The 23,129-nt window shown below is 54.1% G+C and overlaps 1 protein-coding gene across 1 annotated transcript in view; it reads right to left on the reverse strand.

Annotated features, from left to right (window-relative positions):
• Positions 1–23,129, reverse strand: part of LOC133276737 (uncharacterized) — a 68,221-nt gene that overhangs the window by 41,315 nt on the left and 3,777 nt on the right. The window contains exon 3 of the mRNA XM_061467874.1: positions 76–711. Within this exon, the coding sequence (XP_061323858.1) occupies positions 76–711 (636 nt within the window). The remainder of the gene's footprint in view (positions 1–75; positions 712–23,129) is intronic.

Genomic DNA, 23,129 nt, shown 5'->3' on the forward strand with positions numbered 1-23,129 from the left:
AGTTGAGGGAGCAGTGGCTGGCCACAGGCAGAGGAAGGCTCATCCCGCTGTCCTGTCCCATCCTGTCCTTGGCACTCACCTGCCTGTGACTGGGCATCCGTCCCCGCCGCAAGGCGAAACGAGGCCTCTGGCCCTCCTGCTGCTGGAGCTCCCTTTCCACAGAGCTGCCCAGCAGCCAAGGCAGGCTGGCTCTCCTTTGCATGTCGAGCCTGTGACTGGTGTGGGCCATGCTGCTCCTCTCCGGCTCCTCCAGAGGCTCTGGCATAGGGAGCAGCAGGAATCTCTCTGCCACAGGTAGCCCATGCGAGACTCCTGCTTGAATCTCCACAGTATCTCCGGTGCCAGCCATATGTGCCTCGCTCACCGGGTGCCCAGATTCACGATCAAAGGCAGAAGCTCCTGCTTCTCCTTCGTTGGCTGCTTCTGGGGCAGAGTGGCATGCTCCAGCCTCTGGCACAGGCATCTCAGGCCATGAAGCTGCCACTTCCTCTCTCTGTGTTTCTGGCAAGACAATGGCTGTTTCAGCCTCTCCTTGATGGTCTCCACACACAGGAGACTCAGTGTCCCCAGTCCACACAGATGCCATTAGTGCCATTGCCTCATCTGAGTTTTGGGACATGTCCCGATGTTCCGCCAGCTGCTGGCTGGCTCCCTGGACAACGGCCAGGCTCATGATCAGGACCTCTTCAGAGATGGTCCTGGCCGTTTCTTCTACAACCACCTCACAGGCATCAGGGCTGAGCAGGGCAGGTACCTGCCTCTGTGCCTGTGGTGCTGCCTCCTGCTCGACGCAGGCAGGAGAAACTGGTGCCGGTTCCACCTCCTCCTGTGCCACTGGAGTGAGACGTGCGCGGTGCTCCTCTTCCTCCACAGATGCAGCTAATGTAGAAGCTGTCGACTCAGTGGCTGTGGGTCCGGCTGGGATAGGAGACGTGTTCTGCAGGTCTCCACCTGCCTCCCCTGTCACTTCAATGTCCATGCTGCTGGGGAAGTCAGACCCCTCCTGGATATCGGCCTGGGGGTCCTGGAAGAGCTCTGGGACCGAGGGGTTGACCCAGAGGTTGCGTATGATGATCTCTTCCACTTGGGACAGCACTTTATCAATGTCCTCTACCCACTCTTTCTCCTCTTTGTCCACTGCCGCATCCAGCATTTGGGTCATGCCCTGAGGTTCCAGCAGCTGCTGGCTGGTTTCCTGATCCACTGCCACAGCCTGGACCAGAGGCTCCCTTGTGCTGAGCAGGGCTGCTCCCTGTGGAACCAACTCACAGGCATCTGGGCTGAGCAGGACAGATGCCTGACTCTCTGCCTCTGGTGCTGCCTCCGGTGCTGCCTCCTCATCACCATTGTGAGAAGAATCTGTTTCCTCTGCCTCCTCCTCGATCATATTCCAGAACTGGGAGCTTGCACCGACACTGGGTGTGACACGCACTTTTGCATCTCTTACTATGATGCTGTCGGAGGCAGGTGCATTGCACTGTGCTTCTGCTGCCAGAGCTTGACTGTCAAAGCCACAAGAGGCTGCGGTCTCTGCCTCCTCCTCAACAGCATCTCTGAAATGGACCTTCCTGAGGATGCTCTTGGGTGTGACCTTCATATCCATGTTGCTTTCTTTGTGGCTGTGCGGGGCAGGTGCCCGGCCCTGTGCTCGTCCTGCTGCAGCCTGCCTGCCGATGGCGGGAGAGGCTGGTGCCTCTATCACCTCGACACCAGCTCTGAAAGGAAGCTTCTTGACGCACCTGGATGGGAAATTCAGATCTGCGTCATTTTCTGCTGAGCTGTTCATGGCAGGTGCCTGGCGCTGGGCTTGTGCTGCAGCAGCCTGCCTGCTAAAGCCACGAGATGCTGGTGCTGGTGCCATGGGAACGAGAGGTGCCTGGTACTCCTCTTCCTCAGGAGCTCTGGCCAAGCGGCTCCTCCTGGCGTGTTGCAAAGCCTCGATGTTGCTGCGCAGGGCGGGCAGAGGCTTTGCAAGAACCTTCTTGTGCAGCCCCAGCAACTTGTCATTGAGGCTGCCCTCTCGCCCCGTCTTCCTGCTCTGGGAAGCAGCAGTGCTCGCACGGGTGTTAGGATCAGGAGCAGGCTGAGTGGCGGTGGCTTTGCTGCCGTTAGGTGCCCTGACAGTGTATCTTCTTGTCATTGCAGCCCTGCTGTATGCTGGGTCCTGGCATGCCACTGCCTGCTGGTAGGGTCCCCGGCTCTCAGCGCTGTTGTTGCGCAGGACCGCGCTCACATTTCTTGTGCCCTGCGCTGTGGCACAGGCTGTGGGCCTGTGTGGGGCAGGCTGCCAGCTCCGTGGCCTCGCAACAGTGCTGCCATGTGCGGGGATGTGGTGCTGCTGGGCAGCGGTTGTGCAAAGCTGCTTTTGGCTGTTGCTTGTCCTGCCGATGGCCATGTCAGTGAATCTGGCTGCAGGGGCAGAGGGTGCCCATGTCGGGCGAGGCAGCCTGCTGGCTTCTCTCACTGGCCGAGGTGGCGGCCGAGGTGTCCTTTCCACCACCACTGGCCGAGGAAGTGTCTGCTCCTCTGTCCTCATGCTGCGGGGCAGCACCGCTCTGCACCTCACGCTGCCCACCTGCAAGAGAAGTCGAGGAGAGAGGCTCTGTGATAGTGTCTCTTGCGCCCGTATCCCAGCTGTTGGGAGCTCATGCAGTTGGGCTCCCCTGCCAGCCCCACGGCAAGGCTCAGGCCCACAGGTGGCTGCTGCCTGCTCCCAGAGCTGGCTGGGGAAAGGGCTGGCCACCCGCCGGCCATGGCCCCAGCCCACAGCAGCCCCGGCATGCCCGTGGTTGGGAAGGTGTTTGGCCCTGTCTCCCTCGGGGTCCCTACCTGTTCCTGCTGGGTCTCGATGGGCTGATACCTTCGTTGGTAGGGCAGCTGTGGTACCGTGATCCCACGCCGCCCTTCCTCAGGCTGTGGCCTGTGGCCCACCTGCGGGCAGGAGGAGGAGGAAGAGGTGTGTGATGGAGGCGGCTGCCTTGGCACAGCAGCCCCCGCAGTGCCGGCAAGCCCGGCCCCGGCCCCGAGGCAGCTCCATGTGGCCCCGTCCCACCACCGGCCTCTCACTCCTGCCCCAGCCCTCACCTGGCGCCTCCTTTGCACTCCTGGCCTGCCCTCGGCAGGCTGGGAGCGGGCGTTCGATCCCTTGTCCACTGGCATCTTCTGTGTCCTCGGATGCAGACTTGCTGTGGATTCACAGGGCAACTGCCACCTCTAGGGTGCGCCAGGGCCTTAAATACCCCACATAAGAGTCGTAACAATGCCCCCGTGGTTTCCACGGAGACGCCGATGCCCTCACCAGTTCCAAAGGGTCCCAGCTCCTCATGGGCAACTCCACAGCAACCACTGAAGCTTTGTGACAGCGGCAGCATCGTGCCCATGGCCACTGGGCAGTCAGGGATGCACTTTTCTCCTCCCTGTTTTTTTCCTTGACAAGAAGAAAAGGGAACGGAGAAAAGAAAGACCGGTAAAAGAAGGAAAAAAACAACAAAAATAATGAAATCATTCTTGTGAGACCTCACCTGGAGTACTGTGTGCAGTTCTGGTTTACTCAACATAAAAAGAACATGAAACCAACACCCCCAAGTCCTTCTCCGCAGGGCTGCTCTGAATCTCTTCTCTGCCCAACCTGTAGCTGTGCCTGGGATTGGTCTGACCCAGCTGTAGGACCTTGCACTTGGCATGCTTAAACTTCATGAGGTTGGCATCAGCCCACCTCACAAGCATGTCGAGGTCCCTCTGCATGGCATTCCTTCCCTCCAGCCTCCATTTTTAACACCTACCCACACACCAAGGATCTTTGCTTTGAGGCTTTTTCTCATGTTAGAAACCATCCCTCCCTCACCTCGTGTTTCCTGAGGAGTACCTGTCAAATTTACCACTACTAGCTACTTGGTTTCAACAAATGCCATCCATAGCTGTACAGCAATGGAACAGTTTGTTAAGTAGCCTGTGCTCCCTTTTCTGGCATCCTTGGTTTTGTCTTACCTAAAAGGGATCTACTTGCTGCCTGAATTAAGACTGAACAGCAGAGGTCCAACCTACTTTGATGTTAAATACAACCTGACACACACGAAACCTGATCTACATAAACATCTGAAGAAAATCTTTCTTATCATGCTTCTAATTTAGCCCCAGACAAAAAGACACCCTTCTACCTCATCACTTCTTGGCCTATGTTTTCACTTCGTCTCAGCCATTCCCACTTTAGCTGGGCAAACACAAGTGTCTCTTTCATTGCACAGGGCTGTGATGGCCACAGATCAAGCAGCAGCTCTCACTTGGCACTCATGGAAAAAGTATTAAAAGCTTCAGTGATATGTATCTCACTCCAGTTAGCAGCAAGTCAGAGGGAAGAACATAATACTAAAGCATAAACACCCCATTCTGGATCTCCTTAAAAAGCTACCTCCCAAATCTGTCAGGAAGAGGTACAAAACTTCTTTCACACTGAAAGCTATCAGAAATTAGAATCACAGCATCACAGAATGGCTTGGCTTTGAAAGGACCTTAAGCTCATCCAGTTCCAACCCCTTGCCAAAGGCAGGGACACCTCACACTAGACATGTCTCTCAAGGCTCTGTGCAACCTGGCCTTGAACACTGCCAAGGATGGAACATTCACCACTTCTCTGGCCTCATCACCCTCACAGTAAAGAACTTCTTCCTTATATTAGCCTTGGGAATATTCATTCTGGCTGGGAAGAAATGATAGCACTTACCTGGTTCAGCAAGTAAAGGATTTTGGTAAGGATGTGCAGACATCTTCGTGGATTTATAGGGGTCTCGTTAAAGATACGAGCCTACAGACACAGCATAAAGAGAGTATTACAGTGTAACTCAACAATCATCATTTCTCTTTCATCATAAAAAGTAAAGCCGTTTGTTTTCAACCAAGTAGCTTTTCATTCTAAAAATGTGTCCCAGAGAACATATTCTTGGTGAGAACATCCTAAGAAAGCTAGATTAAACTTTGGATTTAGCCCAGTGTAAATTCCTTCTCTGATCTCTTTTGCAGAGTGTAAGAACTCAGAAGAGTTTTTATTCATTAATTTTTGTTCACTATAAACTGGCACCTCAGGTGTTTAGAGATTTGACTGAGGAATGTTGAACATGGAACTGTGTTGGAACTACAGAGTGCTTGGGACCTTTCTCATATCCATGTGTTGGAAGGGCGGGAGGGGTGGTTGATGTAAATGTGTTATTTGCTTTCCAAGAGTTAAAGTGTCAGTGCTCTTTGGATATTTGCTTTACAATAGCAAATAGATCAGAGGAAGTTGGGTTTAAAGCTTTTAAGTGATAACTGTGAGGCTTCTGCATTCAGATGTTTCACTTCTATCATGATTAACGTGGATTTTTGGTTTTAGTCTTATCTTACAAGATAGAGATATGTTTATTCTCCTGATTTGTTTGATAACTGACAGTAAGGCTATTCCCCAGTTATCAAACACAATTTAACTTGTGTGCTTTGTACACCACTGCTTTATCTTTGTATAGAAGTGGGGAAGAGGGTGTTCTATTTAAAAGCTTGCTCAAAATTTAAAGTTGAATATTTGAACTTTTATTTAACTTCAAAACTTGTAGGAAGTGTTTATTTATGCTTGCCATTGGAACAGGCTGCCCAGGGAGGTTGTGGAGTCTCCATCTTTGGAGACATTCAAAACCCGCCTGGACACATTCCTGTGTAACATTATGTAGGTGTTCCCGCTCCGGAAGCGGGACTGGACGAGATGATCTTTTGAGGTCTCTTCCAATCTCTAGCATACTGTGTGTAAACTAGAACTAATTGCAACAGATAGGTAGCCGCTTAGATTGAAGTCAGTTGTTTTACGTTAATTAAATATAGAGGTCCGTGAATTACACAAACATGCTCTAACCAACATACAGGCAGAGACGAGCAGTGGGGGGGGGAAACGAGTTATTATTTATTGGCCCAAGAAAGCAGCCACAACAAGTGCAGGCTGCAGCATGACATCCTCAGCACAGCTCCCTTGGGCCTGGCGCTGGCAGCAGGGCGCTACTCCTCCACACGTGGGGTGAGGCATGAGCAAGTGAAAGCCTTGCGCAGAGCCCTCAGCACTCTCCTGAAGCGGGAGAGTCGTCGCCGTGGGGCCGCTCCTTGGTCTGGAAGAGTGGCAATGCCTGTGGAGGAAGAAGAGCTGTAGGCAAGGGACTTCCTTTGGCAACCCGTTCCAGTGCCTCACCACCCTTACAGTAAAGAACTTCTCCTTAACAGCATCCTCATTGGCCTCCTTCAGATACTGGAAGGTCTGCTAGGAGGTCTCCACGCAGCCTTCGGCCCATGGAGGGGAGGCTGGGACACACCCGAACTCACGCAAACACTGCTGCCGGTCTGGCCTGGGTGCCACCCAACTCGGGCAAGTACCTGGCTGGTTCTCGCTGTCCTGAACTACAGCAGGCGACGTTGACGGTGACTCCACATCCAAGCTTTGTGCCACGTCTGGCTCTTTCACCTGCTGCTGCCTTGTTCCCTGGATGACAGTCACAGCCTTGCCCAGGTGTTTCCTCACAAAGCGTCTGAGCCTACCCTGCAGGGTAGCAAGAGCACAGGCAGGGGATGGGGGCAATGTCAGTGGGATGACACAGGCAGCACCAGAAATAGCCCTGTCACAAAACCTGGGAGCTGCCGTCCAAGGCCTTGGGATCCCCGGTGCCAACCACACGCGCCTCACTCACCTGGCGCCGAGAGTCCCGACACAAGGGAGAAGCTGCTGCATCTCCACTATCATCTGCTCCTGGAGGAATGTGGGATGTTCCAGGCTCTGTTGCAGGGATCTCAGTCAAGAAAGCAGCCACTTCATCCTCAGGCACTGTTGGGGAGGCAGCGGCTGCACTGGCCTCTCCCTGAGGCTCCGAAGCCACAGCAGACTCAACGTGCTCAGGTGCTGCAGGCGTCAGTGCTGCCATTGACACACCCAGGATTTGGGTCATGTCCTGATACTCCACCAGCTGCTGGCTGGCTCCCTGGACAACGGCCAGGCTCATGATCAGGACCTCTTCAGTGACGGTCCTTGCCATTTCTTCTACAACCACCTCACAGGCATCAGGGCTGAGCAGGGCAGGTACCTGCCTCTGTGCCTGTGGTGCTGCCTCCTGCTCGACGCAGGCAGGAGAAACTGGTGCCGGTTCCACCTCCTCCTGTGCCACTGGAGTGAGACGTGCGCGGTGCTCCTCTTCCTCCGCAGATGCAGCTAATGTAGAAGCTGTCGACTCAGTGGCTGTGGGTCCGGCTGGGATAGGAGACGTGTTCTGCAGGTCTCCACCTGCCTCCCCTGTCACTTCAATGTCCATGCTGCTGGGGAAGTCAGACCCCTCCTGGATATCGGCCTGGGGGTCCTGGAAGAGCTCTGGGACCGAGGGGTTGACCCAGAGGTTGCGTATGATGATCTCTTCCACTTGGGACAGCACTTTATCAATGTCCTCTACCCACTCTTTCTCCTCTTTGTCCACTGCCGCATCCAGCATTTGGGTCATGCCCTGAGGTTCCAGCAGCTGCTGGCTGGTTTCCTGATCCACTGCCACAGCCTGGACCAGAGGCTCCCTTGTGCTGAGCAGGGCTGCTCCCTGTGGAACCAACTCACAGGCATCTGGGCTGAGCAGGACAGATGCCTGACTCTCTGCCTCTGGTGCTGCCTCCGGTGCTGCCTCCTCATCACCATTGTGAGAAGAATCTGTTTCCTCTGCCTCCTCCTCGATCATATTCCAGAACTGGGAGCTTGCACCGACACTGGGTGTGACACGCACTTTTGCATCTCTTACTATGATGCTGTCGGAGGCAGGTGCATTGCACTGTGCTTCTGCTGCCAGAGCTTGACTGTCAAAGCCACAAGAGGCTGCGGTCTCTGCCTCCTCCTCAACAGCATCTCTGAAATGGACCTTCCTGAGGATGCTCTTGGGTGTGACCTTCATATCCATGTTGCTTTCTTTGTGGCTGTGCGGGGCAGGTGCCCGGCCCTGTGCTCGTCCTGCTGCAGCCTGCCTGCCGATGGCGGGAGAGGCTGGTGCCTCTATCACCTCGACACCAGCTCTGAAAGGAAGCTTCTTGACGCACCTGGATGGGAAATTCAGATCTGCGTCATTTTCTGCTGAGCTGTTCATGGCAGGTGCCTGGCGCTGGGCTTGTGCTGCAGCAGCCTGCCTGCTAAAGCCACGAGATGCTGGTGCTGGTGCCATGGGAACGAGAGGTGCCTGGTACTCCTCTTCCTCAGGAGCTCTGGCCAAGCGGCTCCTCCTGGCGTGTTGCAAAGCCTCGATGTTGCTGCGCAGGGCGGGCAGAGGCTTTGCAAGAACCTTCTTGTGCAGCCCCAGCAACTTGTCATTGAGGCTGCCCTCTCGCCCCGTCTTCCTGCTCTGGGAAGCAGCAGTGCTCGCACGGGTGTTAGGATCAGGAGCAGGCTGAGTGGCGGTGGCTTTGCTGCCGTTAGGTGCCCTGACAGTGTATCTTCTTGTCATTGCAGCCCTGCTGTATGCTGGGTCCTGGCATGCCACTGCCTGCTGGTAGGGTCCCCGGCTCTCAGCGCTGTTGTTGCGCAGGACCGCGCTCACATTTCTTGTGCCCTGCGCTGTGGCACAGGCTGTGGGCCTGTGTGGGGCAGGCTGCCAGCTCCGTGGCCTCGCAACAGTGCTGCCATGTGCGGGGATGTGGTGCTGCTGGGCAGCGGTTGTGCAAAGCTGCTTTTGGCTGTTGCTTGTCCTGCCGATGGCCATGTCAGTGAATCTGGCTGCAGGGGCAGAGGGTGCCCATGTCGGGCGAGGCAGCCTGCTGGCTTCTCTCACTGGCCGAGGTGGCGGCCGAGGTGTCCTTTCCACCACCACTGGCCGAGGAAGTGTCTGCTCCTCTGTCCTCATGCTGCGGGGCAGCACCGCTCTGCACCTCACGCTGCCCACCTGCAAGAGAAGTCGAGGAGAGAGGCTCTGTGATAGTGTCTCTTGCGCCCGTATCCCAGCTGTTGGGAGCTCATGCAGTTGGGCTCCCCTGCCAGCCCCACGGCAAGGCTCAGGCCCACAGGTGGCTGCTGCCTGCTCCCAGAGCTGGCTGGGGAAAGGGCTGGCCACCCGCCGGCCATGGCCCCAGCCCACAGCAGCCCCGGCATGCCCGTGGTTGGGAAGGTGTTTGGCCCTGTCTCCCTCGGGGTCCCTACCTGTTCCTGCTGGGTCTCGATGGGCTGATACCTTCGTTGGTAGGGCAGCTGTGGTACCGTGATCCCACGCCGCCCTTCCTCAGGCTGTGGCCTGTGGCCCACCTGCGGGCAGGAGGAGGAGGAAGAGGTGTGTGATGGAGGCGGCTGCCTTGGCACAGCAGCCCCCGCAGTGCCGGCAAGCCCGGCCCCGGCCCCGAGGCAGCTCCATGTGGCCCCGTCCCACCACCGGCCTCTCACTCCTGCCCCAGCCCTCACCTGGCGCCTCCTTTGCACTCCTGGCCTGCCCTCGGCAGGCTGGGAGCGGGCGTTCGATCCCTTGTCCACTGGCATCTTCTGTGTCCTCGGATGCAGACTTGCTGTGGATTCACAGGGCAACTGCCACCTCTAGGGTGCGCCAGGGCCTTAAATACCCCACATAAGAGTCGTAACAATGCCCCCGTGGTTTCCACGGAGACGCCGATGCCCTCACCAGTTCCAAAGGGTCCCAGCTCCTCATGGGCAACTCCACAGCAACCACTGAAGCTTTGTGACAGCGGCAGCATCGTGCCCATGGCCACTGGGCAGTCAGGGATGCACTTTTCTCCTCCCTGTTTTTTTCCTTGACAAGAAGAAAAGGGAACGGAGAAAAGAAAGACCAGTAAAAGAAGGAAAAAAACAACAAAAATAATGAAATCATTCTTGTGAGACCTCACCTGGAGTACTGTGTGCAGTTCTGGTTTACTCAACATAAAAAGAACATGAAACCAACACCCCCAAGTCCTTCTCCGCAGGGCTGCTCTGAATCTCTTCTCTGCCCAACCTGTAGCTGTGCCTGGGATTGGTCTGACCCAGCTGTAGGACCTTGCACTTGGCATGCTTAAACTTCATGAGGTTGGCATCAGCCCACCTCACAAGCATGTCGAGGTCCCTCTGCATGGCATTCCTTCCCTCCAGCCTCCATTTTTAACACCTACCCACACACCAAGGATCTTTGCTTTGAGGCTTTTTCTCATGTTAGAAACCATCCCTCCCTCACCTCGTGTTTCCTGAGGAGTACCTGTCAAATTTACCACTACTAGCTACTTGGTTTCAACAAATGCCATCCATAGCTGTACAGCAATGGAACAGTTTGTTAAGTAGCCTGTGCTCCCTTTTCTGGCATCCTTGGTTTTGTCTTACCTAAAAGGGATCTACTTGCTGCCTGAATTAAGACTGAACAGCAGAGGTCCAACCTACTTTGATGTTAAATACAACCTGACACACACGAAACCTGATCTACATAAACATCTGAAGAAAATCTTTCTTATCATGCTTCTAATTTAGCCCCAGACAAAAAGACACCCTTCTACCTCATCACTTCTTGGCCTATGTTTTCACTTCGTCTCAGCCATTCCCACTTTAGCTGGGCAAACACAAGTGTCTCTTTCATTGCACAGGGCTGTGATGGCCACAGATCAAGCAGCAGCTCTCACTTGGCACTCATGGAAAAAGTATTAAATGCTTCAGTGATATGTATCTCACTCCAGTTAGCAGCAAGTCAGAGGGAAGAACATAATACTAAAGCATAAACACCCCATTCTGGATCTCCTTAAAAAGCTACCTCCCAAATCTGTCAGGAAGAGGTACAAAACTTCTTTCACACTGAAAGCTATCAGAAATTAGAATCACAGCATCACAGAATGGCTTGGCTTTGAAAGGACCTTAAGCTCATCCAGTTCCAACCCCTTGCCAAAGGCAGGGACACCTCACACTAGACATGTCTCTCAAGGCTCTGTGCAACCTGGCCTTGAACACTGCCAAGGATGGAACATTCACCACTTCTCTGGCCTCATCACCCTCACAGTAAAGAACTTCTTCCTTATATTAGCCTTGGGAATATTCATTCTGGCTGGGAAGAAATGATAGCACTTACCTGGTTCAGCAAGTAAAGGATTTTGGTAAGGATGTGCAGAAATCTTCGTGGATTTATAGGGGTCTCGTTAAAGATACGAGCCTACAGACACAGCATAAAGAGAGTATTACAGTGTAACTCAACAATCATCATTTCTCTTTCATCATAAAAAGTAAAGCCGTTTGTTTTCAACCAAGTAGCTTTTCATTCTAAAAATGTGTCCCAGAGAACATATTCTTGGTGAGAACATCCTAAGAAAGCTAGATTAAACTTTGGATTTAGCCCAGTGTAAATTCCTTCTCTGATCTCTTTTGCAGAGTGTAAGAACTCAGAAGAGTTTTTATTCATTAATTTTTGTTCACTATAAACTGGCACCTCAGGTGTTTAGAGATTTGACTGAGGAATGTTGAACATGGAACTGTGTTGGAACTACAGAGTGCTTGGGACCTTTCTCATATCCATGTGTTGGAAGGGCGGGAGGGGTGGTTGATGTAAATGTGTTATTTGCTTTCCAAGAGTTAAAGTGTCAGTGCTCTTTGGATATTTGCTTTACAATAGCAAATAGATCAGAGGAAGTTGGGTTTAAAGCTTTTAAGTGATAACTGTGAGGCTTCTGCATTCAGATGTTTCACTTCTATCATGATTAACGTGGATTTTTGGTTTTAGTCTTATCTTACAAGATAGAGATATGTTTATTCTCCTGATTTGTTTGATAACTGACAGTAAGGCTATTCCCCAGTTATCAAACACAATTTAACTTGTGTGCTTTGTACACCACTGCTTTATCTTTGTATAGAAGTGGGGAAGAGGGTGTTCTATTTAAAAGCTTGCTCAAAATTTAAAGTTGAATATTTGAACTTTTATTTAACTTCAAAACTTGTAGGAAGTGTTTATTTATGCTTGCCATTGGAACAGGCTGCCCAGGGAGGTTGTGGAGTCTCCATCTTTGGAGACATTCAAAACCCGCCTGGACACATTCCTGTGTAACATTATGTAGGTGTTCCCGCTCCGGAAGCGGGACTGGACGAGATGATCTTTTGAGGTCTCTTCCAATCTCTAGCATACTGTGTGTAAACTAGAACTAATTGCAACAGATAGGTAGCCGCTTAGATTGAAGTCAGTTGTTTTACGTTAATTAAATATAGAGGTCCGTGAATTACACAAACATGCTCTAACCAACATACAGGCAGAGACGAGCAGTGGGGGGGGGAAACGAGTTATTATTTATTGGCCCAAGAAAGCAGCCACAACAAGTGCAGGCTGCAGCATGACATCCTCAGCACAGCTCCCTTGGGCCTGGCGCTGGCAGCAGGGCGCTACTCCTCCACACGTGGGGTGAGGCATGAGCAAGTGAAAGCCTTGCGCAGAGCCCTCAGCACTCTCCTGAAGCGGGAGAGTCGTCGCCGTGGGGCCGCTCCTTGGTCTGGAAGAGTGGCAATGCCTGTGGAGGAAGAAGAGCTGTAGGCAAGGGACTTCCTTTGGCAACCCGTTCCAGTGCCTCACCACCCTTACAGTAAAGAACTTATCCTTAACAGCATCCTCATTGGCCTCCTTCAGATACTGGAAGGTCTGCTAGGAGGTCTCCACGCAGCCTTCGGCCCATGGAGGGGAGGCTGGGACACACCCGAACTCACGCAAACACTGCTGCCGGTCTGGCCTGGGTGCCACCCAACTCGGGCAAGTACCTGGCTGGTTCTCGCTGTCCTGAACTACAGCAGGCGACGTTGACGGTGACTCCACATCCAAGCTTTGTGCCATGTCTGGCTCTTTCACCTGCTGCTGCCTTGTTCCCTGGATGACAGTCACAGCCTTGCCCAGGTGTTTCCTCACAAAGCGTCTGAGCCTACCCTGCAGGGTAGCAAGAGCACAGGCAGGGGATGGGGGCAATGTCAGTGGGATGACACAGGCAGCACCAGAAATAGCCCTGTCACAAAACCTGGGAGCTGCCGTCCAAGGCCTTGGGATCCCCGGTGCCAACCACACGCGCCTCACTCACCTGGCGCCGAGAGTCCCGACACAAGGGAGAAGCTGCTGCATCTCCACTATCATCTGCTCCTGGAGGAATGTGGGATGTTCCAGGCTCTGTTGCAGGGATCTCAGTCAAGAAAGCAGCCACTTCATCCTCAGGCACTGTTGGGGAGGCAGCGGCTGCACTGGCCTCTCCCTGAGGCTCCGAAGCCACAGCAGACTCAACGTGCTCAGGTGCTGCAGGCGTCAGTGCTGCCATTGACACACCCAGGATTTGGGTCATGTCCTGATACTCCACCAGCTGCTGGCTGGCTCCCTGGACAACGGCCAGGCTCATGATCAGGACCTCTTCAGTGACGGTCCTTGCCATTTCTTCTACAACCACCTCACAGGCATCAGGGCTGAGCAGGGCAGGTACCTGCCTCTGTGCCTGTGGTGCTGCCTCCTGCTCGACGCAGGCAGGAGAAACTGGTGCCGGTTCCACCTCCTCCTGTGCCACTGGAGTGAGACGTGCGCGGTGCTCCTCTTCCTCCGCAGATGCAGCTAATGTAGAAGCTGTCGACTCAGTGGCTGTGGGTCCGGCTGGGATAGGAGACGTGTTCTGCAGGTCTCCACCTGCCTCCCCTGTCACTTCAATGTCCATGCTGCTGGGGAAGTCAGACCCCTCCTGGATATCGGCCTGGGGGTCCTGGAAGAGCTCTGGGACCGAGGGGTTGACCCAGAGGTTGCGTATGATGATCTCTTCCACTTGGGACAGCACTTTATCAATGTCCTCTACCCACTCTTTCTCCTCTTTGTCCACTGCCGCATCCAGCATTTGGGTCATGCCCTGAGGTTCCAGCAGCTGCTGGCTGGTTTCCTGATCCACTGCCACAGCCTGGACCAGAGGCTCCCTTGTGCTGAGCAGGGCTGCTCCCTGTGGAACCAACTCACAGGCATCTGGGCTGAGCAGGACAGATGCCTGACTCTCTGCCTCTGGTGCTGCCTCCGGTGCTGCCTCCTCATCACCATTGTGAGAAGAATCTGTTTCCTCTGCCTCCTCCTCGATCATATTCCAGAACTGGGAGCTTGCACCGACACTGGGTGTGACACGCACTTTTGCATCTCTTACTATGATGCTGTCGGAGGCAGGTGCATTGCACTGTGCTTCTGCTGCCAGAGCTTGACTGTCAAAGCCACAAGAGGCTGCGGTCTCTGCCTCCTCCTCAACAGCATCTCTGAAATGGACCTTCCTGAGGATGCTCTTGGGTGTGACCTTCATATCCATGTTGCTTTCTTTGTGGCTGTGCGGGGCAGGTGCCCGGCCCTGTGCTCGTCCTGCTGCAGCCTGCCTGCCGATGACGGGAGAGGCTGGTGCCTCTATCACCTCGACACCAGCTCTGAAAGGAAGCTTCTTGACGCACCTGGATGGGAAATTCAGATCTGCGTCATTTTCTGCTGAGCTGTTCATGGCAGGTGCCTGGCGCTGGGCTTGTGCTGCAGCAGCCTGCCTGCTAAAGCCACGAGATGCTGGTGCTGGTGCCATGGGAACGAGAGGTGCCTGGTACTCCTCTTCCTCAGGAGCTCTGGCCAAGCGGCTCCTCCTGGCGTGTTGCAAAGCCTCGATGTTGCTGCGCAGGGCGGGCAGAGGCTTTGCAAGAACCTTCTTGTGCAGCCCCAGCAACTTGTCATTGAGGCTGCCCTCTCGCCCCGTCTTCCTGCTCTGGGAAGCAGCAGTGCTCGCACGGGTGTTAGGATGAGGAGCAGGCTGAGTGGCGGTGGCTTTGCTGCCGTTAGGTGCCCTGACAGTGTATCTTCTTGTCATTGCAGCCCTGCTGTATGCTGGGTCCTGGCATGCCACTGCCTGCTGGTAGGGTCCCCGGCTCTCAGCGCTGTTGTTGCGCAGGACCGCGCTCACATTTCTTGTGCCCTGCGCTGTGGCACAGGCTGTGGGCCTGTGTGGGGCAGGCTGCCAGCTCCGTGGCCTCGCAACAGTGCTGCCATGTGCGGGGATGTGGTGCTGCTGGGCAGCGGTTGTGCAAAGCTGCTTTTGGCTGTTGCTTGTCCTGCCGATGGCCATGTCAGTGAATCTGGCTGCAGGGGCAGAGGGTGCCCATGTCGGGCGAGGCAGCCTGCTGGCTTCTCTCACTGGCCGAGGTGGCGGCCGAGGTGTCCTTTCCACCACCACTGGCCGAGGAAGTGTCTGCTCCTCTGTCCTCATGCTGCGGGGCAGCACCGCTCTGCACCTCACGCTGCCCACCTGCAAGAGAAGTCGAGGAGAGAGGCTCTGTGATAGTGTCTCTTGCGCCCGTATCCCAGCTGTTGGGAGCTCATGCAGTTGGGCTCCCCTGCCAGCCCCACGGCAAGGCTCAGGCCCACAGGTGGCTGCTGCCTGCTCCCAGAGCTGGCTGGGGAAAGGGCTGGCCACCCGCCGGCCATGGCCCCAGCCCACAGCAGCCCCGGCATGCCCGTGGTTGGGAAGGTGTTTGGCCCTGTCTCCCTCGGGGTCCCTACCTGTTCCTGCTGGGTCTCGATGGGCTGATACCTTCGTTGGTAGGGCAGCTGTGGTACCGTGATCCCACGCCGCCCTTCCTCAGGCTGTGGCCTGTGGCCCACCTGCGGGCAGGAGGAGGAGGAAGAGGTGTGTGATGGAGGCGGCTGCCTTGGCACAGCAGCCCCCGCAGTGCCGGCAAGCCCGGCCCCGGCCCCGAGGCAGCTCCATGTGGCCCCGTCCCACCACCGGCCTCTCACTCCTGCCCCAGCCCTCACCTGGCGCCTCCTTTGCACTCCTGGCCTGCCCTCGGCAGGCTGGGAGCGGGCGTTCGATCCCTTGTCCACTGGCATCTTCTGTGTCCTCGGATGCAGACTTGCTGTGGATTCACAGGGCAACTGCCACCTCTAGGGTGCGCCAGGGCCTTAAATACCCCACATAAGAGTCGTAACAATGCCCCCGTGGTTTCCACGGAGACGCCGATGCCCTCACCAGTTCCAAAGGGTCCCAGCTCCTCATGGGCAACTCCACAGCAACCACTGAAGCTTTGTGACAGCGGCAGCATCGTGCCCATGGCCACTGGGCAGTCAGGGATGCACTTTTCTCCTCCCTGTTTTTTTCCTTGACAAGAAGAAAAGGGAACGGAGAAAAGAAAGACCGGTAAAAGAAGGAAAAAAACAACAAAAATAATGAAATCATTCTTGTGAGACCTCACCTGGAGTACTGTGTGCAGTTCTGGTTTACTCAACATAAAAAGAACATGAAACCAACACCCCCAAGTCCTTCTCCGCAGGGCTGCTCTGAATCTCTTCTCTGCCCAACCTCTAGCTGTGCCTGGGATTGGTCTGACCCAGCTGTAGGACCTTGCACTTGGCATGCTTAAACTTCATGAGGTTGGCATCAGCCCACCTCACAAGCATGTCGAGGTCCCTCTGCATGGCATTCCTTCCCTCCAGCCTCCATTTTTAACACCTACCCACACACCAAGGATCTTTGCTTTGAGGCTTTTTCTCATGTTAGAAACCATCCCTCCCTCACCTCGTGTTTCCTGAGGAGTACCTGTCAAATTTACCACTACTAGCTACTTGGTTTCAACAAATGCCATCCATAGCTGTACAGCAATGGAACAGTTTGTTAAGTAGCCTGTGCTCCCTTTTCTGGCATCCTTGGTTTTGTCTTACCTAAAAGGGATCTACTTGCTGCCTGAATTAAGACTGAACAGCAGAGGTCCAACCTACTTTGATGTTAAATACAACCTGACACACACGAAACCTGATCTACATAAACATCTGAAGAAAATCTTTCTTATCATGCTTCTAATTTAGCCCCAGACAAAAAGACACCCTTCTACCTCATCACTTCTTAGCCTATGTTTTCACTTCGTCTCAGCCATTCCCACTTTAGCTGGGCAAACACAAGTGTCTCTTTCATTGCACAGGGCTGTGATGGCCACAGATCAAGCAGCAGCTCTCACTTGGCACTCATGGAAAAAGTATTAAATGCTTCAGTGATATGTATCTCACTCCAGTTAGCAGCAAGTCAGAGGGAAGAACATAATACTAAAGCATAAACACCCCATTCTGGATCTCCTTAAAAAGCTACCTCCCAAATCTGTCAGGAAGAGGTACAAAACTTCTTTCACACTGAAAGCTATCAGAAATTAGAATCACAGCATCACAGAATGGCTTGGCTTTGAAAGGACCTTAAGCTCATCCAGTTCCAACCCCTTGCCAAAGGCAGGGACACCTCACACTAGACATGTCTCTCAAGGCTCTGTGCAACCTGGCCTTGAACACTGCCAAGGATGGAACATTCACCACTTCTCTGGCCTCATCACCCTCACAGTAAAGAACTTCTTCCTTATATTAGCCTTGGGAATATTCATTCTGGCTGGGAAGAAATGATAACACTTACCTGGTTCAGCAAGTAAAGGATTTTGGTAAGGATGTGCAGACATCTTCGTGGATTTATAGGGGTCTCGTTAAAGATACGAGCCTACAGACACAGCATAAAGAGAGTATTACAGTGTAACTCAACAATCATCATTTCTCTTTCATCATAAAAAGTAAAGCCGTTTGTTTTCAACCAAGTAGCTTTTCATTCTAAAAATGTGTCCCAGAGAACATATTCTTGGTGAGAACATCCTAAGAAAGCTAGATTAAACTTTGGATTTAGCCCAGTGTAAATTCCTTCTCTGATCTCTTTTGCAGAGTGTAAGAACTCAGAAGAGTTTTTATTCATTAATTTTTGTTCACTATAAACTGGCACCTCAGGTGTTTAGAGATTTGACTGAGGAATGTTGAACATGGAACTGTGTTGGAACTACAGAGTGCTTGGGACCTTTCTCATATCCATGTGTTGGAAGGGCGGGAGGGGTGGTTGATGTAAATGTGTTATTTGCTTTCCAAGAGTTAAAGTGTCAGTGCTCTTTGGATATTTGCTTTACAATAGCAAATAGATCAGAGGAAGTTGGGTTTAAAGCTTTTAAGTGATAACTGTGAGGCTTCTGCATTCAGATGTTTCACTTCTATCATGATTAACGTGGATTTTTGGTTTTAGTCTTATCTTACAAGATAGAGATATGTTTATTCTCCTGATTTGTTTGATAACTGACAGTAAGGCTATTCCCCAGTTATCAAACACAATTTAACTTGTGTGCTTTGTACACCACTGCTTTATCTTTGTATAGAAGTGGGGAAGAGGGTGTTCTATTTAAAAGCTTGCTCAAAATTTAAAGTTGAATATTTGAACTTTTATTTAACTTCAAAACTTGTAGGAAGTGTTTATTTATGCTTGCCATTGGAACAGGCTGCCCAGGGAGGTTGTGGAGTCTCCATCTTTGGAGACATTCAAAACCCGCCTGGACACATTCCTGTGTAACATTATGTAGGTGTTCCCGCTCCGGAAGCGGGACTGGACGAGATGATCTTTTGAGGTCTCTTCCAATCTCTAGCATACTGTGTGTAAACTAGAACTAATTGCAACAGATAGGTAGCCGCTTAGATTGAAGTCAGTTGTTTTACGTTAATTAAATATAGAGGTCCGTGAATTACACAAACATGCTCTAACCAACATACAGGCAGAGACGAGCAGTGGGGGGGGAAACGAGTTATTATTTATTGGCCCAAGAAAGCAGCCACAACAAGTGCAGGCTGCAGCATGACATCCTCAGCATAGCTGCCTTGGGCCTGGCGCTGGCAGCAGGGCGCTACTCCTCCACACGTGGGGTGAGGCATGAGCAAGTGAAAGCCTTGCGCAGAGCCCTCAGCACTCTCCTGAAGCGGGAGAGTCGTCGCCGTGGGGCCGCTCCTTGGTCTGGAAGAGTGGCAATGCCTGTGGAGGAAGAAGAGCTGTAGGCAAGGGACTTCCTTTGGCAACCCGTTCCAGTGCCTCACCACCCTTACAGTAAAGAACTTCTCCTTAACAGCATCCTCATTGGCCTCCTTCAGATACTGGAAGGTCTGCTAGGAGGTCTCCACGCAGCCTTCGGCCCATGGAGGGGAGGCTGGGACACACCCGAACTCACGCAAACACTGCTGCCGGTCTGGCCTGGGTGCCACCCAACTCGGGCAAGTACCTGGCTGGTTCTCGCTGTCCTGAACTACAGCAGGCGACGTTGACGGTGACTCCACATCCAAGCTTTGTGCCACGTCTGGCTCTTTCACCTGCTGCTGCCTTGTTCCCTGGATGACAGTCACAGCCTTGCCCAGGTGTTTCCTCACAAAGCGTCTGAGCCTACCCTGCAGGGTAGCAAGAGCACAGGCAGGGGATGGGGGCAATGTCAGTGGGATGACACAGGCAGCACCAGAAATAGCCCTGTCACAAAACCTGGGAGCTGCCGTCCAAGGCCTTGGGATCCCCGGTGCCAACCACACGCGCCTCACTCACCTGGCGCCGAGAGTCCCGACACAAGGGAGAAGCTGCTGCATCTCCACTATCATCTGCTCCTGGAGGAATGTGGGATGTTCCAGGCTCTGTTGCAGGGATCTCAGTCAAGAAAGCAGCCACTTCATCCTCAGGCACTGTTGGGGAGGCAGCGGCTGCACTGGCCTCTCCCTGAGGCTCCGAAGCCACAGCAGACTCAACGTGCTCAGGTGCTGCAGGCGTCAGTGCTGCCATTGACACACCCAGGATTTGGGTCATGTCCTGATACTCCACCAGCTGCTGGCTGGCTCCCTGGACAACGGCCAAGCTCATGATCAGGACCTCTTCAGTGACGGTCCTTGCCATTTCTTCTACAACCACCTCACAGGCATCAGGGCTGAGCAGGGCAGGTACCTGCCTCTGTGCCTGTGGTGCTGCCTCCTGCTCGACGCAGGCAGGAGAAACTGGTGCCGGTTCCACCTCCTCCTGTGCCACTGGAGTGAGACGTGCGCGGTGCTCCTCTTCCTCCGCAGATGCAGCTAATGTAGAAGCTGTCGACTCAGTGGCTGTGGGTCCGGCTGGGATAGGAGACGTGTTCTGCAGGTCTCCACCTGCCTCCCCTGTCACTTCAATGTCCATGCTGCTGGGGAAGTCAGACCCCTCCTGGATATCGGCCTGGGGGTCCTGGAAGAGCTCTGGGACCGAGGGGTTGACCCAGAGGTTGCGTATGATGATCTCTTCCACTTGGGACAGCACTTTATCAATGTCCTCTACCCACTCTTTCTCCTCTTTGTCCACTGCCGCATCCAGCATTTGGGTCATGCCCTGAGGTTCCAGCAGCTGCTGGCTGGTTTCCTGATCCACTGCCACAGCCTGGACCAGAGGCTCCCTTGTGCTGAGCAGGGCTGCTCCCTGTGGAACCAACTCACAGGCATCTGGGCTGAGCAGGACAGATGCCTGACTCTCTGCCTCTGGTGCTGCCTCCGGTGCTGCCTCCTCATCACCATTGTGAGAAGAATCTGTTTCCTCTGCCTCCTCCTCGATCATATTCCAGAACTGGGAGCTTGCACCGACACTGGGTGTGACACGCACTTTTGCATCTCTTACTATGATGCTGTCGGAGGCAGGTGCATTGCACTGTGCTTCTGCTGCCAGAGCTTGACTGTCAAAGCCACAAGAGGCTGCGGTCTCTGCCTCCTCCTCAACAGCATCTCTGAAATGGACCTTCCTGAGGATGCTCTTGGGTGTGACCTTCATATCCATGTTGCTTTCTTTGTGGCTGTGCGGGGCAGGTGCCCGGCCCTGTGCTCGTCCTGCTGCAGCCTGCCTGCCGATGGCGGGAGAGGCTGGTGCCTCTATCACCTCGACACCAGCTCTGAAAGGAAGCTTCTTGACGCACCTGGATGGGAAATTCAGATCTGCGTCATTTTCTGCTGAGCTGTTCATGGCAGGTGCCTGGCGCTGGGCTTGTGCTGCAGCAGCCTGCCTGCTAAAGCCACGAGATGCTGGTGCTGGTGCCATGGGAACGAGAGGTGCCTGGTACTCCTCTTCCTCAGGAGCTCTGGCCAAGCGGCTCCTCCTGGCGTGTTGCAAAGCCTCGATGTTGCTGCGCAGGGCGGGCAGAGGCTTTGCAAGAACCTTCTTGTGCAGCCCCAGCAACTTGTCATTGAGGCTGCCCTCTCGCCCCGTCTTCCTGCTCTGGGAAGCAGCAGTGCTCGCACGGGTGTTAGGATGAGGAGCAGGCTGAGTGGCGGTGGCTTTGCTGCCGTTAGGTGCCCTGACAGTGTATCTTCTTGTCATTGCAGCCCTGCTGTATGCTGGGTCCTGGCATGCCACTGCCTGCTGGTAGGGTCCCCGGCTCTCAGCGCTGTTGTTGCGCAGGACCGCGCTCACATTTCTTGTGCCCTGCGCTGTGGCACAGGCTGTGGGCCTGTGTGGGGCAGGCTGCCAGCTCCGTGGCCTCGCAACAGTGCTGCCATGTGCGGGGATGTGGTGCTGCTGGGCAGCGGTTGTGCAAAGCTGCTTTTGGCTGTTGCTTGTCCTGCCGATGGCCATGTCAGTGAATCTGGCTGCAGGGGCAGAGGGTGCCCATGTCGGGCGAGGCAGCCTGCTGGCTTCTCTCACTGGCCGAGGTGGCGGCCGAGGTGTCCTTTCCACCACCACTGGCCGAGGAAGTGTCTGCTCCTCTGTCCTCATGCTGCGGGGCAGCACCGCTCTGCACCTCACGCTGCCCACCTGCAAGAGAAGTCGAGGAGAGAGGCTCTGTGATAGTGTCTCTTGCGCCCGTATCCCAGCTGTTGGGAGCTCATGCAGTTGGGCTCCCCTGCCAGCCCCACGGCAAGGCTCAGGCCCACAGGTGGCTGCTGCCTGCTCCCAGAGCTGGCTGGGGAAAGGGCTGGCCACCCGCCGGCCATGGCCCCAGCCCACAGCAGCCCCGGCATGCCCGTGGTTGGGAAGGTGTTTGGCCCTGTCTCCCTCGGGGTCCCTACCTGTTCCTGCTGGGTCTCGATGGGCTGATACCTTCGTTGGTAGGGCAGCTGTGGTACCGTGATCCCACGCCGCCCTTCCTCAGGCTGTGGCCTGTGGCCCACCTGCGGGCAGGAGGAGGAGGAAGAGGTGTGTGATGGAGGCGGCTGCCTTGGCACAGCAGCCCCCGCAGTGCCGGCAAGCCCGGCCCCGGCCCCGAGGCAGCTCCATGTGGCCCCGTCCCACCACCGGCCTCTCACTCCTGCCCCAGCCCTCACCTGGCGCCTCCTTTGCACTCCTGGCCTGCCCTCGGCAGGCTGGGAGCGGGCGTTCGATCCCTTGTCCACTGGCATCTTCTGTGTCCTCGGATGCAGACTTGCTGTGGATTCACAGGGCAACTGCCACCTCTAGGGTGCGCCAGGGCCTTAAATACCCCACATAAGAGTCGTAACAATGCCCCCGTGGTTTCCACGGAGACGCCGATGCCCTCACCAGTTCCAAAGGGTCCCAGCTCCTCATGGGCAACTCCACAGCAACCACTGAAGCTTTGTGACAGCGGCAGCATCGTGCCCATGGCCACTGGGCAGTCAGGGATGCACTTTTCTCCTCCCTGTTTTTTTCCTTGACAAGAAGAAAAGGGAACGGAGAAAAGAAAGACCGGTAAAAGAAGGAAAAAAACAACAAAAATAATGAAATCATTCTTGTGAGACCTCACCTGGAGTACTGTGTGCAGTTCTGGTTTACTCAACATAAAAAGAACATGAAACCAACACCCCCAAGTCCTTCTCCGCAGGGCTGCTCTGAATCTCTTCTCTGCCCAACCTGTAGCTGTGCCTGGGATTGGTCTGACCCAGCTGTAGGACCTTGCACTTGGCATGCTTAAACTTCATGAGGTTGGCATCAGCCCACCTCACAAGCATGTCGAGGTCCCTCTGCATGGCATTCCTTCCCTCCAGCCTCCATTTTTAACACCTACCCACACACCAAGGATCTTTGCTTTGAGGCTTTTTCTCATGTTAGAAACCATCCCTCCCTCACCTCGTGTTTCCTGAGGAGTACCTGTCAAATTTACCACTACTAGCTACTTGGTTTCAACAAATGCCATCCATAGCTGTACAGCAATGGAACAGTTTGTTAAGTAGCCTGTGCTCCCTTTTCTGGCATCCTTGGTTTTGTCTTACCTAAAAGGGATCTACTTGCTGCCTGAATTAAGACTGAACAGCAGAGGTCCAACCTACTTTGATGTTAAATACAACCTGACACACACGAAACCTGATCTACATAAACATCTGAAGAAAATCTTTCTTATCATGCTTCTAATTTAGCCCCAG

Source organism: Pezoporus flaviventris, unplaced genomic scaffold (assembly GCF_033815535.1).
Source record: "Pezoporus flaviventris isolate CSIRO_AGI_PZ_B2104156 unplaced genomic scaffold, CSIRO_AGI_Pfla_v1 ptg000046l, whole genome shotgun sequence".
Classification (NCBI taxonomy): Eukaryota; Metazoa; Chordata; class Aves; order Psittaciformes; family Psittacidae; genus Pezoporus; species Pezoporus flaviventris.